Source organism: Danio rerio, chromosome 10, assembly GCF_049306965.1.
Source record: "Danio rerio strain Tuebingen ecotype United States chromosome 10, GRCz12tu, whole genome shotgun sequence".
NCBI lineage: Eukaryota > Metazoa > Chordata > Actinopteri > Cypriniformes > Danionidae > Danio > Danio rerio.
Window position 1 is genome coordinate 3,840,001 of NC_133185.1, and position 17,256 is coordinate 3,857,256.

Genomic DNA, 17,256 nt, shown 5'->3' on the forward strand with positions numbered 1-17,256 from the left:
GGAATTCGCCCTCTCCTGTGGTTTGTAATGTAATGGGCAGCACAAATGTCTTGATACCTCAGGCTGTTGATGTTGATCATCCACTCTGCAGATTTTTTCACAATATATATTATGCATAAAAAAACAACACAGATTTTAATACAAATTTCAGCAAATAAACACCCTTAATGTGTTTCTGCCTTTATCAAGATTTTCATGCGTTTACTTTCACGGTCTCATTTAGGGAAACTCTTGAGGTAAATATCTCTGAACTTATAATAAATCTATATAAAATGCTGTGCTTCCTACCTCCTTTAATCAGCCGCGATGACTTCGGGGACTTCTCAAGCGAGTTTGGTGCTCAAGTCTGCGTTGGTGTAACTTTGATTTCAAGAACACATCCGGGAACTTTCATGCGTCCTTCGTTCTTGAGATTTGACGGTTGATGATGACGTTACATGAGGATGCAAGATCACTGAAGAACGCATATTGAGAAACAGCCAATATCTGGGATTAAACTAATGGAGTTTTCAGGGAGAAATAACAAAACGGGAGGGTGGTGGGGGATGGGTGTAAAATACAGGAAACTCCCGGGAAAAACGTGTTGTCAGGCATGTTCTGTTGAGAAAAAACCCATGCGGGGGACAGAACAGAACCCAAAAGCATTCATAAACAATTTTAAATGATGATGAGTTAATGTGATTCCCAGAGACATGCGGCTGAATCCCATATAGTTGGCTTGCACTTCAAACCAATATCAGAAATGATCTAGGACACAGGTGTCACACTCAGTTCCAAAAGGGCCGCAGCTCTGCACAGTTTAGTTCCAACCCTAATCAAACACACCTGATCAAACTAATTGAGTCCTTCAGGCTTGTTTGAAACCTACAGGTAAGTGTGTTGGAGCAGGGTTGGAACTAAACTGTGCAGGGCTTCGGCCCTCCTGGAATTGAGTTTGACACCCCTGATCTAGGAGGAGTTGGGGTTATAATGTCATTGCAGAACAGTCTTCTTCATTCTTAATTCATTTTCCTTTCATACCCATTCACACATTCGCTATAGACAATTTAGCTTACCAAATTCCCCTATAGCGCATGTGTTTGGACTGTTGGGGGAAACCGGAGCACCAGAAGCAAACCCACGCCAACACGGGGAGAACATGCAAACTCCCCAGAGAAATGCCAACTGACCGAGCTAAGGCTCGAACTAGCGACTTTCTTGCTGTGAGGCCACAGCACTACCTACTGCGCCACCGTGTCACCACCTAGCAACATTTGTCTCTAAAATCCCAGAAGACCGGATGTTTTTTTTTTTTTTGTCTGAATATTAAAGGTCAGAAAGTGGGAACTGATTTTAATACGAATTTCAACAAATAATCACCCTTAATGTGTTTATTCCCTTATACAGATTTTCATGGTGATGTTTACTTTCACCGTCTCATTTAGGAAAACTCCTGAGATAAATAATTTATATTTCTGAACTTTCATAATAAATCTATATAAAATGCTGCGCTTCCCACCTCATTTATTCAGCCGCGATGACTTTAGGGACTTCTCAAGCAAGTTTTGCACTCAAGTCTTGATTAACACATCCTCAATATCAAGAATGCATCTGGAAGTTTCACGCATCCTCTGTTCTTGAGGTCTTGAGTTATGGAACTGAACTTTGGCAGTTGATGATAACGTTAAAATAGAACAAGAGGACGCAAGATGGCTGAAGAATGCATATTGAATACAGCCCACGTCTGGGGTGAAGCTACAGGAGTTTTCAGGGAAAAATAACAAAACGGGAGGGTGGTGGGAGATGGGTGTGAAATACGGGAGACTCCCGGGAAAAACGTCAGTGTTGGCAGGCATGTTCTGTTCTGGAAACATGGGGGTAACAGAACCTAAAAGCATTCAAAACAATTTTGAATGATGATGAGTTAATGTAATAGCCAGAGACATGCGGCTGATTACCATGTACCAAGTGGCTAGCACTTCAATCCGATATCAGAAATGATCTAGGAGGAGTTGGGGATTGGCAAGTAAGTCATTGCACAACTGCATGCTTCATTTCAGCTTAGTCCCTTTATTAATCAGGGGTCACCACAGTGGAATGAACCACCAACTCATCCAGCATGTTTTAAAGAGCAGATGCCCTTCAAGCTGCAACCCATCACTTGGGAAACACCTATGCACTCATTCAGCCACATACACTACGGACAATTTAAGCTTACCCAATTCACCTGCACCGCATGTGTTTGGACTTGTGGGGGAAACCGGAGCACGCAAAGGAAACCCATGCTAACACTGGGAGAACATGCAAACTCCCTACAGAAATGCCAACTGACCCAGCAAAGGCTTGAACTTGTGATCTTCTTGCTCTAAGGCGAACTGGCTATCCACTGCGCCACCAAGACAGTTATCTGTCCATACAGATCTAAACGAGCAGCATCTGTCACTCTTCATCCCACAAGACACCAAAAGCAGACAGCAGGAGGAACATTTACTCATTTATTTAAAAAAAAACTCCTTTTCACATTCCAGTGTTTATATTTTCTCAATTTCCCTAACAAAAGAATTCATCAGTCGACACTTCCAATCACCTCTACAGGCACCTCCACAGTCCAGAAGCGCGCGTGTTCCTCTCGATGACGTGAAATGAGTCCTGGAGCAACCGAAGAGCCGCTCGTTTGCACAACTAGTCCTGTATCCCCCGTTGTGTTGGATTAAAATAAAAAGCTTGACAAAAGAGAAATGCATATTTCCCCCTCCCGAGCAGGTATAAAGCAGTGAAAGCTTAAAGATCGCAGCACACACACACACACACACACTATAAACACAATTCAAAAATGGCGCTCAGAAACATTGTAAACAAGTTGCACTTCCTGGTAGATATCACCATATTTCATTCGTATAAAAACCTACCTCCGCCTCGACTGTGACTTTGACGCGAGGCTAATTTAGACGTTTTTTTGGTATGCAACATTAATAAAACCTCATCATTTCAGGGACATCAGTGCAATCAACAATTATTATTTCTTTCAGAGTTCAAAGTAAACAACTCGCCCTATAACCAAACGATTCATCCGTCACTTTACGCATGAAATTAATTTGAAACATGATTGAACAAACATCGATCAATCTAACGCGAACACAAACTTTCCCCAAGTAGCATTCAATGCTACACTGACGTATTTGCCTTTTTACGTATGTCGATGATTCCGAACGAATCGTCGGGAAAGCTACATTTCGAATGCTTGCGGCTCAAGTAAAGTCATTTGTAATATACAAACAAATATTCGCGATGGATGCACCCAAAAACATTCGCTCAAAGCATCTGGATACTCCTCCCACCGCCGCCGAACAGTTGCGCAAAATCTCCTGGAAACTCGAAGCTTAGCTCTTGGCTGGTTGTGCGTTGCGAACGGCCGTGTAAACGCGTCGCAGAGAGTGTGTGTGTCAGTCTGGAAGTTGGCTACTTGCGATACAGAGTGGCACCGTCAACAAATCGTCAGGAGGGGTTTATACGGCAGGGAAAGAAGTGAGACAATAACGCAAGACATCGACAAAAAAAAAAAAAAGACAAAGCAGTTCACTTTAATTCGCCAAGGAGTTCTCGATGATATCGGTTTATCTTCACACTATGTACAATAATTTATAGCAGTACTTCTAAAATTGCTTAATTTCGCTCGCCTATGTGGTTTCGCTAGGGGTATGACGTTTACGTTTCCACTTAAAAGTGCCGCACGGAGCACTGTAGAGGTTTGTGCTGAAGCCGAAGTTTTGGGGTTTGTTTTTGTTACAGTGTGCCTGTTCATCTGTACGTGAGTAATGAGACGGATAAATAGGAAGGAAGAGACCGGCTGAGATCACAGACTGAGTTTGGGAGCAAAGATGCCGTGCGGGTCGGGGACTGGACTGGATGCTGGATGGATGGATTGACGGAGCGCTCAGATTTTGAGGGATTTCAACGAGTCCGCTCTCTTCTTCAACAGTTCCCCGATCTCTTGCAGCGAACGCAGGTAGCTGCTCTGCACCTTCTCCATCGCGGTCTTTGTGAAGGTCCCTTCCGCCTGGATGAGAAGGGAAAAATAGAGTCAAAAACAAGCACAACCAATTCTCAGACGGTTTTAAAAGGCACCTAAGGTGAAAAATCTACTTTTAAAGCTGTTTGGACAGACGTGTGTGTAAGTATAGTGTATATACTGTCATTTTGGGGTGATATAAACACACACAGTGGTTTTTTTTCAATTTAACAACAAAAACGGTGGACCAATTGGAGTGGTTTTCAGATCGACCGCAACTTGACGTAGGAGTGCGGTCCCCCCGCCCACCAATATTGATTGACAGCTGCGCGCATTAACATGTCTCCGTAGTAACGCATATAATTATATCAACAAGACAGGACGAGCGCAAAGAAACTGGAAATTAAAGGTCTGTTCAGTTAGCTAGGATCATCAATCATCATCAGACGTGATCAAGAGTGAGCTTTACAAGTTTAACATGTTGTAAAATAGTGCACGTGTGTAATGAAGTACAGCCATTCACTTCATCAGCACAGCCGCGTGTCTCTCTTACTGTCTCTCTGTGTGTGTGTGTGTGTGTCTGCGCCTTGTATGCGTGTCTACATGTCTATGCTATCTATGTGTGTGTGTGTCTGTGCCATGTATGTGTGTCTGCGTGTCTACGCTATGTATGTGTGTGTGTGTGTGTGTGTGTGTGTGTGTGTGTGTGTGTGTCTGCGCTACGTGTCTGTGCTATGTGTGTGTGTGTGTCTGCGCGTCTACACTATGTATGCGTGTCTGCACTACATGTCTGTGCTATATGTGTGTGTCTGCGCTATGTATGTGTGTGTGTGTGTCTGCGCTACGTGTCTGTGCTGTGTGTGTGTGTGTGTGTGTGAACTCGTTGCAACTCCACAAAAAATGCATCAGATACTGATTGGTGAAGTTCTTACTGTAGTATTTCTTACAAACGTTACGTGAGATCTACTTCCTGAGGCAGCCGAGGGCGTGTTGAGGCATGCTGCTGACAGGCACGTGGGAACGGTGGGCGGGGATGACTCGCCTTAAAGGCCCAGTGCAAAAAAACAGCAACAACCTTTTCCCAGCTATAATACAGACACTTCAGACAGCTCTAATAAATACTCTGATGGGTGTTTTGAGCTGAAACTTTACAGACACATTCTGGGGACACAAAAGACTTATAATAAATATGAAAAAAGGTGTAACCTATGTGCCCTTTAAAGGTTTCATGAAATTGAAATAAGGTTTGTTTAGTTTTTAGGATATCCAGTGCGCATTAAAAAGGACAAAATTCACATTTAGGAGATTTAAAACTGTATATACAGTGGTCCCTCGTTATTCATGAGAGAAATAACCTGCAATGGATGTAATCCACAAAGCAGTCCGCTTTATTTTTTACAATTATAATAGATGTTTAAAGGCTGTGAAACCCCTCACTACAGGGGCGCTGCTAAACATAAAGCTCTACTGGGGCACAGCTCCAGACTAAAAAACTTGTCCCGCACAGACCTCAACTTTCCTGTTTATTATCTCTACTGTCCAGTCCATTAAAGGTGGAAACCCTGAAAAAATAAAAATAAAAACTGCTTGTTGAGAGCTATCCCACACACACACACACACACACACCTCGGTCTGGGTTTGTCCCTCCAGACTGAGGGCCTCCAGCTTCAGTGCGGTCAGGCTGATCTCCTGGCTCTTGATGTGCTCCAGGGCCTGGTTGAGGAGGCTCTGCAAGCTGCTGCTAAACTCCTGAAAGGCCAAAATCACCGCCGGCTGTTTGGGAGACACAAAAAAAAATAAATAAATAAGAGTAAGTGCCCCAAATCCCCTCCGTCTCTACCCTTTATAAGCACTGACTCCGGGAAACGGAAGCATTACCGTCACGATGCTAGCTTCTTTTTTCTTTTTCTTCTTCTTCTGTAAACTGGACTTTAAGGGCCGGAGGACACTTGCACAGTAACTAGATATCCATAGGACGATACAAACAGTCTGGAAGACAGCGAGAATAATGAGTGACCTGCTCAAGAGCCCCGTGTACTCGCTTTAAATCTTTGGAGAACTCACTTCAACAAAGTAGACTAGATGCTCCAGTAAAAAGTGCTGCGTCTTGGTTTGACCGTCTTTCACCTCTAATAGATCTCCTTTACATTTTTCCAACATTTCTGGGGACGGAAACAGAAGATTCAACATAAAACCAATCTGCAACTGTAACATTTTGTAGTGTTATTTTTTGTCATCAGGATATGACATGACATGAGTGTTCATTTCCTAGTTCCCTTTCTTCTCAACAGCTATGTTTCAATTCAAAGGTGCAGTATAGTAGTTTGACACCCAGTGGTTGAACTAGGTATTGCATTCCTGAATCAAAACAAATGCAAGTGCAGGTTGCCAGATTGATGACAAGAGCGAGCCTGACTGTCGAGCCTAACGGCTGATTTAAATAGTGTTGAAAATATAAGCAATGTGGAACTCTGAATCTGCGTCTCATTTGAGTTTGCTACTGTTCACCGGAGGTCACTTTTCGGTCATGGACGCATGCTTTGAGAGCCTTCCTGAATGAATGAATGAAATATGCTGTTTTCCACCAAGGCAACCCGGGGTGCTGAAATATAATTGGCTAAACTGGCAGTGGGCGGGTTAAAAGAACCAAAACACACATGTTCAAAGCAGAATATCTGACTTCAGCATTGTTTTTCAGATAAACAAGAATGTTCACTTAGCATGTTTCTGAAATATCTGCAAACATATAAAGATATTGTTATGCTTTAGAAGAGTCCAGACATCACCTTTAAATTTACGCACAAAATTGTGATACAATCAGAAGAGCACAGAGACAAGGCAACCATTGTAAGTTGTACGCATACATGAATTTATTCAGTAAAAGTGTTTCCAGTGTAGTTTATGCGCATTTTTTCTTAGCGAATAAAAAGTTTATTCTGCTCAGTTATGCACATACATTTTTTTGTGTGTATTTTCAAAATGTACAGGGATCTCAGTGATTTTTTTTTAAAGAGAATCCAAAATGCACATAAAAATAGGTCGATGTAAACATAGCTACTGTTGCCCATGTCAACACTGTATAAAATAAATAGCTTTGTAAGGAGAAACTTTATAAAAATATTAATGTTAAGCAAATTTAAAGGAGCTGCATTGATGGCATACCTTGAAGTTGTACTGCTAAAGACTTGAAAAGATTTGATATTTGTGTTTGAAGTTCTGTTGATTCATCTGAAAATAGAAAAAATTAAAGCATTAAATGACGCATATTCATTATACATTTATTAATATTCATATCATTTCTACTTATATATATATATATATATATATATATATATATATATATATATATATATATATATATATATATTGTGCTCAGCATGTAAGAGTACACCCCTCACAAATCTATCTTTTAAATTCATATTTTTAGTAAGATGCTATACAATATTGTAGTTGTGCATATACGTTAGATGTATATTAGTCATTAGTCAGTACTGAAGCCAAATCTGAAGCTAATCTAATAAACAACGAAAGCAATTACAGTAATGGATAACCAAAAATTACAATTTGTAGTTCGCAGCTGGAAATATTGGCGTAGCGATAATTCGTCCCACCCTTATTATTCAATATCGGTACCTGAATATGGTTAAGAAAATAGTCAAATAAAGCTATTCAAACAATCTTGTGTAACTGCAATATTTATCGTAGAAAAATTAGATACTTTGATACGCAATATCAGATTTTTCTAATTTCATGCAGCCCTAAGTACATTGATTAAATGTATTGATGGAACATGATCTTTACTTAAAACACGAATGATTTTTGGATTAAAATTGGACAATTTTGACCCATACATTTAGGTATTGCTAGAAATATCCCAGTGCAAAATAAGACATGCATATAAGGTCACATATAAGTTCTTCTGTAATATAAAACTCTACATAGCGAGAGTGAAGTAACGCACCTAGGTCAATAGTTTCCAGCTCTTGCAGGTGCAGAGGAAGCTGAAGAGACGACAGCTGACATTGACAGCAGCCACTGGACACAGCCTGAGACAAACGAGACGACACGGGACCCAAAAACGGGTACTGCTGCTGCAAACCAAAACATCAATTCAGCACATTCCCTCTGTTCCAATTAACACATTTTCTAGAATAAAACCACAATTAGCTTTAAATGACTGCAGAGGAAGGATAGTGATAAAAAATTATGTTTTAGTGGGCCGAATCCTGTTATATTTTGTCAGTAAATTTTGGCTGAACTATCCCTTTCACTGCATTTGCTAAAGAGTGTGTAACGGTTCTGACCTGAAGCTGTTTTTCCGTGAACTGCGAGGCCTGGTTTAGTGTGTTTTCTAGCTGGGAGAGCAGAGATTGTAGAGAAGATGGTTTGGCCGTGACTCCGTTTTCAGTTGTCTTTTCAGAGTTGCGTGCCGTCGACGAGTGAGTGAGTCCAGAAACGCAGCCAATCAGACGCAGAGTGAGCGACCGCAGCTTCAACCACAGGGTCTCGTCTTCTAGAGAGCGCAGCTTGTGCTCCTCCTTCAGCTGCCTATAATCAGAGAACAATATAGTCATTATTGAAACAGATAAATGTTCAAAACTAGGAATGAATATAATTATATGAAAAACACAGCTTCAGTAAATGACTTGGAGGGATAGAATTGATCATTCTAAAACAAATGCGGTGCTTGTGTAGAGAAGTGCATCTGCCCAAAACAGTATATACTAAGTGTTTTAGGGCTGAACGATATGTAGGAAATACAACTATGTTTTACAGGATTTATGCAGGTTTCAGCAAGTCAAGACATTTTAAGACCTTTTTAAGGAAATGAGGAATGAAACTTCAGACTTATATAGGGCTAAATGATTTTTTCTTTGGCGCAGTAAATTACTTGTCCCATAAAGAAATGCATTATATTGAGTAATTTCGTAGCCTCATATATTAAACAATGTGTTAAATTAAGCAGACCCTATTTGTATCCATGCAAATTTTTAACATACCTAGAAAAAAAGACGCACACAAAAATTAAAGTAAGAAAAGCATTTTTCGCAGTGTACATATCATGCAGCACTACTTAGTGTTTTGAGAGGATGTTCTTGTACTTGTCTTTAGGGTCCCAGCTGACAAAGACAGTCAGGTCACGGTTGTCCCTTAAATTGTCCCATGGGATATCATCTTCCTCCGGACACAAAGACATCGATTTTACGCTCTCGTCTAGAGTTGAAGATCTGTGGGTTGAAGAAGAGGACACAAATGTGTAGTTGTTTGTAGTTCAAATATCGAAAAATCCTTAAATTAAGAAGTATTTTCTAGAAAAGCAAAACATATTGTCTTGATTTAAGAAATAATAACTCAAAATCAAGTGAGTTTTTCCTTAAAACAAGCAAAATAATCTGCCAGTGTGGTAAACAAAGTAATCTTATATCGAAAGGAAAGCAATATTATTATTTTTTTTGCCTGATTGGCAGATTATTTTGCTGGTTTTAAGGAAAAACTCACTTAATTTTGGCTTATTATTTAAAAAAAAAAGACCAGTCTAGGATATGCTTTATGGTTTAAGAATTGTAAGATATTTGGACAAGAAACAAGACAAAAAAATCTTAATAAGAAAAGCTTTTTTGCAGTGAAAATAACACCACCTGTGACATAAAAAACAGGCAGGTAATGATGAAAAAGCACTAACATGTCGGCTTCTAGGAAGAGGTCCAGCAGCATCCGCTCCGTGCGCACTTGAGCAAAGTGCAGCGAGTGATTGAGTCGGTTCCTGAAGGCGATGAACTCCGGGATTTTCTCAAAAGCACCGTACTTATATGCTTGAATAATGTATTCTGAGGTCTGCAGGAACAAATGCACGACCGGTTATTCTTTGGAGATTTGCCATACAGATGAAAGCATTTAAAACAGAAAATAAGCATACATCTTTCTGGTTCGAGTGAAAAAACCTGAGGGAGAAGTTACAAGATTGGGAAGCAGCAGCAAACTGGCCCAAAGACTCTGCATAGCGGGTCAATAAATACCTGGAAACACAGAATGGATAATATTTAACAAGTAACACGTTTTAACTGCAAATACACTACATTTAATTTGACATAAATGTCTGCAAATTACAATGTAATGCTGTGTTCACACCAGACGCGGAACGCGCGTCAAGCGTGAGTGATTTACATGTTAAGTCAATGCAAACGTGCGAATAGACATCCTGCGGCGCAATACACGCGAATGGCGCGGCGTGTATGAAGCGAATGGCGCGGTGCGAATAGCGCAATACGCGCGAAAGGCGCGGGGCAAATTGAGCGTTTTGCGCGTTTGACGCGCTTGACGAGCGTTTCGTGTGAATCTCTCGAGTTCGAAAATCTGAACTATAGCGGACATTCGCGCCGCGTTAACCAATCAGTTGCTTGCTCTTGTGGGGGCGTGATTGTGACGTAGAACCTGTTAATGCTGTCCCAGGGGAAATCCTCCGGGTGACAAGGACAACAAATCATCAAACTGGGCTTGGCACAGTCAGAAGCACCGTTAAAAGCCTCCGTGATCCAGGTTCAGTTTCTGGAGGAGTTTATGAGCTCACAGAGCTGGATGCACCCCTGAAAGCATGTAGTGGACTCAGACACGGTCCTAAACATATCAACGCTGTTTTTCAGCCTTCATAAAGCACATAAACACTGTTATTTTATTCATAAAATCCATGTTAGCCTTTTAGCAACGAAGCTACAGTCACCGGGCAGACAGAAGCCCTGCCCATCACGCAAATCCGCGTCCGTTCTGAAGAGAATTTGACACGCGAATGAAGCGGATTTGACACGCGAATGAAGCGATGTTTGACGCGCGAATGAAGCGAGTAACTTTAAATGTTCACGCGGCAATTTACGCGCAAATAGCGAGATTTATCCGCGTGTTTCGCGTCTGGTGTGAACACAGCATAAGAATGAACTTATTTGGTAAACAAAATTTTTACTTTGAATTAGCCTTTTGTTTTTAACATTTGACTCATTTTACCCTTTAACTGTCCCTCCACTTTTTGAACATATATTTATGAAAATTACATTAATGATCATTTTTGACGATTTGGTGCATATATTTGAGCTTGGTCTCCATTAAAAGAAGACAGGTGTCAGACTGTAGTTATAGTGAAAAGTTAGGTGCCTTTATGAAAGTAAAAAATTCAATAAATGTGTATTTTGTTTTATTAAATCAAATATGTATTTTACAAAACCTCAAAGCTAAATATCTGAACAAACTACATTCCAAAGCTGCAGTTGATATCTCAAAAAATTAGCTTTCAGTGTGATTTTGTTTGGCCGCAGTACCAGACATGACCACCGGATGACATGTAGTTACCATTGGTGACCATGCAAGGGCGCCCCCTATGTTTTAAAGAATATGAACCATATTTTTAACAATGTTTGTAAAGTAGATATATAATTATAAAGTATTATGGGACGTTTGGTGGTATTTGATTTGAATTTAGCCTCTGAAAAAACTAAAGATTACAAGTGGATTGCTGTAGCAAAGTAATGCTTTATGATTCTGATGAGTATGCTTATTACAAATTAATAAATAACTGTTGCCAAGTAATATTGATCAAAAATTAAAAAAAAAAAAATAGTAGTCATGCTGATTCAACAAAGCTATGGGGATTTTCTGGGTTTCTTCTTTGTGGGTATTTGAAGTTTTCGTATAAGAGCGCCCTCTGGCCATCGGAAACGATTTGCTGCTGTTTATTTGACTGTGATTCCTTGACAAAATGTGCATGACAACAGCAGATTTGCTCAACCTTGTTTGCGATTTCATTTTGATTAATTGCCCAGCCCTACTATGCACTCATGAAAAAATTATCGGTATTGCAATAATAGTATACGTAATATCTATATCGCATAAGCACATAAGTTAATTTTATGTGCCAAGCATTTGTGTGCTAGGTTATCCAAATCTGACCAATCAGATGTGGCCTTTACTATTTTTATCCCCACCTCTCCAGTAGGTGGCGTAAGCTGAAAATAAATTCTGGTTTGCATGGGAGGTGAAAACAGCTAATAAAAACTAAAATTTCCACCAAGGTTTTCAGTCATTTGTGGTGCTTTAAAGTCTAAACATTTGCAACTAGACAGTTTTTATTAGATTCAATTAACTTTGAAAAATATCTATTACCTGTTTATTTTAATATGATCATTACAAAAATAAATATACTTTTTAAAATCGCTGATAAAATAGCATTTTGCTAGTAAGTTACATCATAAGAAATATTATCACAACACTCAAAAAACAATATCCATATTCAATATCAATATCAAGAAAAATATCAATATCGGATAACATTTTTGACAAAACCACGCCTCCATATGTCGGTCTTTTAAGTGCTTCGTAATTAGCAGATTTATTCACTAAATTGCTGATGAAATTGCAATTTGCAAGTTATATCATAAGAAATTTCGTTATCGCAACATTCAAAAACAATATTGAATATTTTTGCAGTTTCTTGCAGTGATATTGCATAAATAAGTATACATTTTAAACTGCTGATGAAATAGCATTTTGCTACAAGCTATATCTTAACAAATATCGTTATTGCAACACCCAACAACAATATCGATATTTAGTATCAATACCAAGATAAATATTGTTATTCAATAACATTTTTGAGGAAACCACGCCTCATTATGTTGGCCCTTCAAATGCTTCGCTATTAGCGCAATTATTTACTAAATTGCTGATAAAACTTGCATTTTACAAGTTATATCGTAGGAAATGTTGTTATCGCAACACTCAGCAACAATATTGAATATGTTAGGGTTAGGGTTTCGTGCAGCAATATTACATAAAAATACTTTTTAAACTACTGATTAAATTGCATTTTGCAAGTTAGTTATATCATTAGAAATATCGTTATCGCAACACTCAACAACAATATTGATATTCCATATCAATACCACGAAAAATATCGTTCTTCGATAACATTTTAGTGGAAACCATGCCTCCGTGTGTCAGTCTTTTAAGTGCTTCGCTATTAGTGCTTGTATTCACTAAATTGCCAATAAAATTGCATTTTGCAAGTAAGTTATATCATTAAAAATATTGCAACACTCAACAGCATAGCAGATTTTTCCAGTATTGTGCAGCGATATTCCTATTATGTACTTACCCAATGGTGTCATGCTGGACGTGTTTAGCATCCAAACTGGAGTAAAGATCTACCACCGGCTCAAAAGCCCCAAGACGGCAGTACAGAAGCAAAAGCAGCAGTTTGAATTGAGCGTTGGAGGAACTGTGGGACAGACCTTCTTCTAACATCCCCAGACACTGCCACAACATGTTCTGATCATCTACAATACAAACAAAAACATTTGTTCATCATTAACAAGAATGGATTTAGTAAAGTTTATATATATATGGTGACGAGGTGGTGCAGTAGGTAGTGCTGTCGCATCAAGAAGGTCGCTGTTTCGAGCCTCGGCTGGGTCAGTTGGCATTTCTTTATGGAGTTTGCATGTTCTCCCCACGTTCGCATGGGTTTGCTAAATTGTCCGTAGTGTATAAGTGTGAATGCGTGTGTATGGAAGTGTACTAGAGATGGGTTGCCGCTGGAAGGGTATCCGCTGCGTAAAAACATGTGCTGGATAAGTTGGCAGTTCATTCTGCTGTGACGACCCCGGATTTATAAAGAGACTAAGCCGAAAAGAAAATGAATGAATGAATATATATATATATATATATATATATACACACAACAGTTCAGTCTGGTTTTCGAATCTGATTGGCTGATAGCCGTGATTTAAGTAATTTCAGCACCCGTACAGCCTCTTTACCCTGTTTATTATTCTGCCCACATACAGATGTTTGCTCAGCTGTTAAACTGTCAGCTTATGATTTGAATCCAACGCGGAAGAAAGTAGTTCCTCATACAAAAGGGTTTTTGAGACTCTCCATGTTTGATTTTGTTTTTATATATACAATTATGTCGTCAAACTGTTGTATAAACGCAATATCACACGAGTAGCAGTGTAATTTGGCTGTATATTATATATGAAAAGAGATGCAGACTTACCCGTCTCAATCCACAGGTCTATATAGACATGCGCTGCCATGAGACAGTACATATCCGAGAACTGCAGCTCCGTTTTTAAACAGGACTTCCCTTAAAAAGAAAGAAAGTTAGATTTAGATCAATAAAATTAAAAAGAAATATCTATAAAACTCTTTAATATAACATCAGTTGAACTAGCTAAAAGAAGTATGTTTTTCTGCAGTATTTATTGAAAATAAATCAACTGAAATAGAATATAGAGGAGGCGGCAGGGTTTTCTTTTTGAGCATCATTCCCTCATAGCAAACTAACGGTAAGAGGATTGTTTAAGAATATTGTGACTGAAGTTTTGATTGAAGATTACAAAAACACACTTTTTCCAGTCAATTAACTTGCTTTAATTGCTCAACTAAAGAATAACAATGTATGCTAGCAAAACAAACATTGTAAATGTTGACTTCACACAGACTTTAACCTCAGTTTAAGTGCCACATTTAGTTTTATGACATCACAATTCAAGCACAGTGTAATGCACCAGTTTGTAAATGCAAAAAGTGCACAATAAATGCAGTCATTTTCTCCACTGAATTAACAAAAAAGCCTGTCTATGTACTTCACTGACTGCCTGTGAACAATGTCTACCTCAATCCTCAAACATTTTTTGAAAGTAAATCTACTTTTTCATGCGCTTTACGTTGGTTATGATACAACCAACACCATCATTACTGTGTAACAAATGCAGAGACCATCTGGCCAATCAGAGCAGAGTAGGTTCTCCCTGAATTATCACGTGTCTTTTATAAAGAAAGAAATTATGAGTTTAACCTGCCTAGTCCTCTGCTTACCGAACTGTAAGCCGTGCCGGTAGTGTGCCTTCAGCTCTTTAATGACCCCCAGTTTGCCGTCAGTGTTGAGGGAATGCTGTAGACCCAGACCGCGGCTGAGCTGCGTCACACACATGTGTCTCTGCAGAGCCCGAGTGTCTTCTGGGAAGGCGAAACCATCCTCTCCTGGAGCACCCAGTGGCACAGCCTCCATTAGCCTGTTGATGAACTGAGAAAGTCACAAGAGAGTTAAATCTAGACCGTAAACAACAACTGCTTTCTACTATTGTTGTTGCCATAGTGGAGTTTCTAACATTGATACGATACCAAGACAAATATCAATATTCAATACCATTTTCGCGGAAACCACAACTCTTTAAGTGGTCTTTCAAGTGCTTTGCTATTAGCGTATTTACTTAGCACTGCTCTGTAGCAATGCTTGCATATTGGCTTGTTTGATTACTTCCTTGTTTATTTATCAAACTAAAAACCTTCTCAACCAAAAGTGGTTGCACTTGCCATCTTGACACTAGATATACTGAGGAGATGGGGCTGTGTAGTGTAGTGTAATGGAGTGCCCTCACATGCAGCATGTGTCGGCTACTGTTAGTGAGAGAGAGAGCAAAGCTCATATTCACCAAAAGCAAGATGATATCTTTTTTAAATATTCCAATATCGATACTTATCGAAATATCGATATTTTTGACAACACTACTTTCTTTTTTTTAAATGTTTTTTTTTAATTGAGATATTCATTGCATTGCATTGCACAACATTATAGCAAATGTTACAGCATCTCAAGTTTTTTTTTTTTTTTTTTGCAAAAAAGAAATAAACAAATTAATATCACACACATAAAAACAATAATAATATCTGTAATAGAACAAAATAAAATAGTTAAGAAAAAAAACAGAATATCTAACCCCTAAAACCCACCCCAGCCCTGGGACTAAAGCTTATGCAGTACTGTTGATGTGACCTTCACCATCTGGATTTTTCATCTACACTTTCAAGATAGAGGAGAAGAGGAGACCAAATCTCTTTCTCTCTTATCAAATTTCTTTGCCATAAGAAATCTAATCCTTTCCAAATGTGCTAATTTAGTTAATTCTTCCAGCCAAGATCTAAATGATGGGGATTCCGTTGTTTTCCAAAACCTTAGCACCAGCTTCTTTGCCACAATAAGACTGTAAGACAACAGTTGTTTTTGAGAATCCTGAAGTGATCTAATTTTGCCTGAAATTCCGAATAGAACCAAAAGTGGGTCGAAAGCTAATTCGACAACACTACTTTCTACATAAAACACTGTATATATTAGGGCTGCACAATATATAATTTCTAGCATTGATATCGCAATCTCTGCATCCGCAATAGTCACAGGATCTGCAAAGATGAAATGGGGTTATAATTAACCAGGAACGACAGGTCAGAACATGAGGTTTGTGAAATCACTGCAGGTTTTAAACGTCTTTAGGTGCGATAGAGGAACAATAGCCACGTGGCTATTGTGTGCATATATATGTACAATAGATCAGTGGACTTAAGGGAACTTTTATATGCATGTATGAATATATCATGACATGATGTAAAATGTGCATAATATATTGTATCGAAATGGTGCAGTGGGGCGGGGGGCTCTGTTGGAGCAAAGAAAATTTATTTCTGCTTTTCAAATATTTTTAAAATTGATGTTTTTTTGACCAAAATGTTAATAAAAAGAACTGAAAAAAAGGTTACTTTCAATAATAATCAGACTGATCTTCACTGTCTTGAGAAATGCATCTTGTTGGTTTACCTGCACATGTTGGTCAGGGATGAGAAGGTCCAGAAAGATCTTCAGGTCCGTGATGCAACATGGCTTGTCTCCAAACTTCACGAAGAACTGGAACATAAGCTCAAGAGGATCCCCTGCAAAAAAGTAATTAAGCATGTAAGAAACACTGCAAATATGTAGTGAGCTGCATATAACACTTCACAACTTATGCCTTACCGAGCTGCTGTGCTTCAGGACAGCTGCGCTCTCGGAGACGTCTGATGAGCTCCAGATGGGCCAGGTATGGTCCTCTCAGATGTTTCGACTCCTTTGCGTCTTCTGTGGCCAGACGCTCCTCCATGAAGCTGATGGACTGAGCTACAGAGGCATGAACTTCACCTTCTGCACAGCTAGAGAACACACAATGGGGCATTCAGGAGGAAGAATGTGTTAGGGAGCAGTATTCATGCTAGGGCTGCTCGATTATGGGAAAAATCATAATCACGATTGTTTTGGTCATAATTGTAATCACGATTATTCAAAACGATTATCAGTTGAAGTCAAAATTATTCGTCCTCCTGTGAATTTATTTTTATTTATAAATTTTTCCCAAATGATGTTTAACAGAGGTTTTTTTTTTTTTTTTTTTACAGAATTTCCTATAATATTT

General features: G+C 39.0%; 1 protein-coding gene across 2 annotated transcripts in view; it reads right to left on the bottom strand.

Moving 5' to 3' along the window:
- Positions 1-2,460: 2,460 nt before the first annotated feature.
- naa25 (N-alpha-acetyltransferase 25, NatB auxiliary subunit) overlaps positions 2,461-17,256 on the bottom strand; it is a 29,639-nt gene continuing 14,843 nt past the window's right edge. Inside the window, exons 10-24 of one of the 2 annotated variants that reach the window (XM_073914349.1) lie at positions 16,824-16,996; positions 16,629-16,741; positions 14,855-15,062; positions 14,031-14,120; positions 13,128-13,308; positions 9,906-10,005; positions 9,672-9,823; positions 9,091-9,216; positions 8,293-8,536; positions 7,950-8,076; positions 7,151-7,216; positions 6,053-6,150; positions 5,867-5,977; positions 5,615-5,761; positions 2,461-4,036 (exon numbers count right to left, since the gene is read on the bottom strand). In XM_073914349.1, coding sequence (XP_073770450.1) covers positions 3,914-4,036; positions 5,615-5,761; positions 5,867-5,977; positions 6,053-6,150; positions 7,151-7,216; positions 7,950-8,076; positions 8,293-8,536; positions 9,091-9,216; positions 9,672-9,823; positions 9,906-10,005; positions 13,128-13,308; positions 14,031-14,120; positions 14,855-15,062; positions 16,629-16,741; positions 16,824-16,996 — 2,059 coding nt within the window. In that variant the 3' untranslated portion in view covers positions 2,461-3,913. Of the gene's footprint in view, positions 4,037-5,614; positions 5,762-5,866; positions 5,978-6,052; positions 6,151-7,150; positions 7,217-7,949; positions 8,080-8,292; positions 8,537-9,090; positions 9,217-9,671; positions 9,824-9,905; positions 10,006-13,127; positions 13,309-14,030; positions 14,121-14,854; positions 15,063-16,628; positions 16,742-16,823; positions 16,997-17,256 lie in introns of both variants that reach the window. The other variant, XM_005172598.5, reaches the window with a different exon arrangement.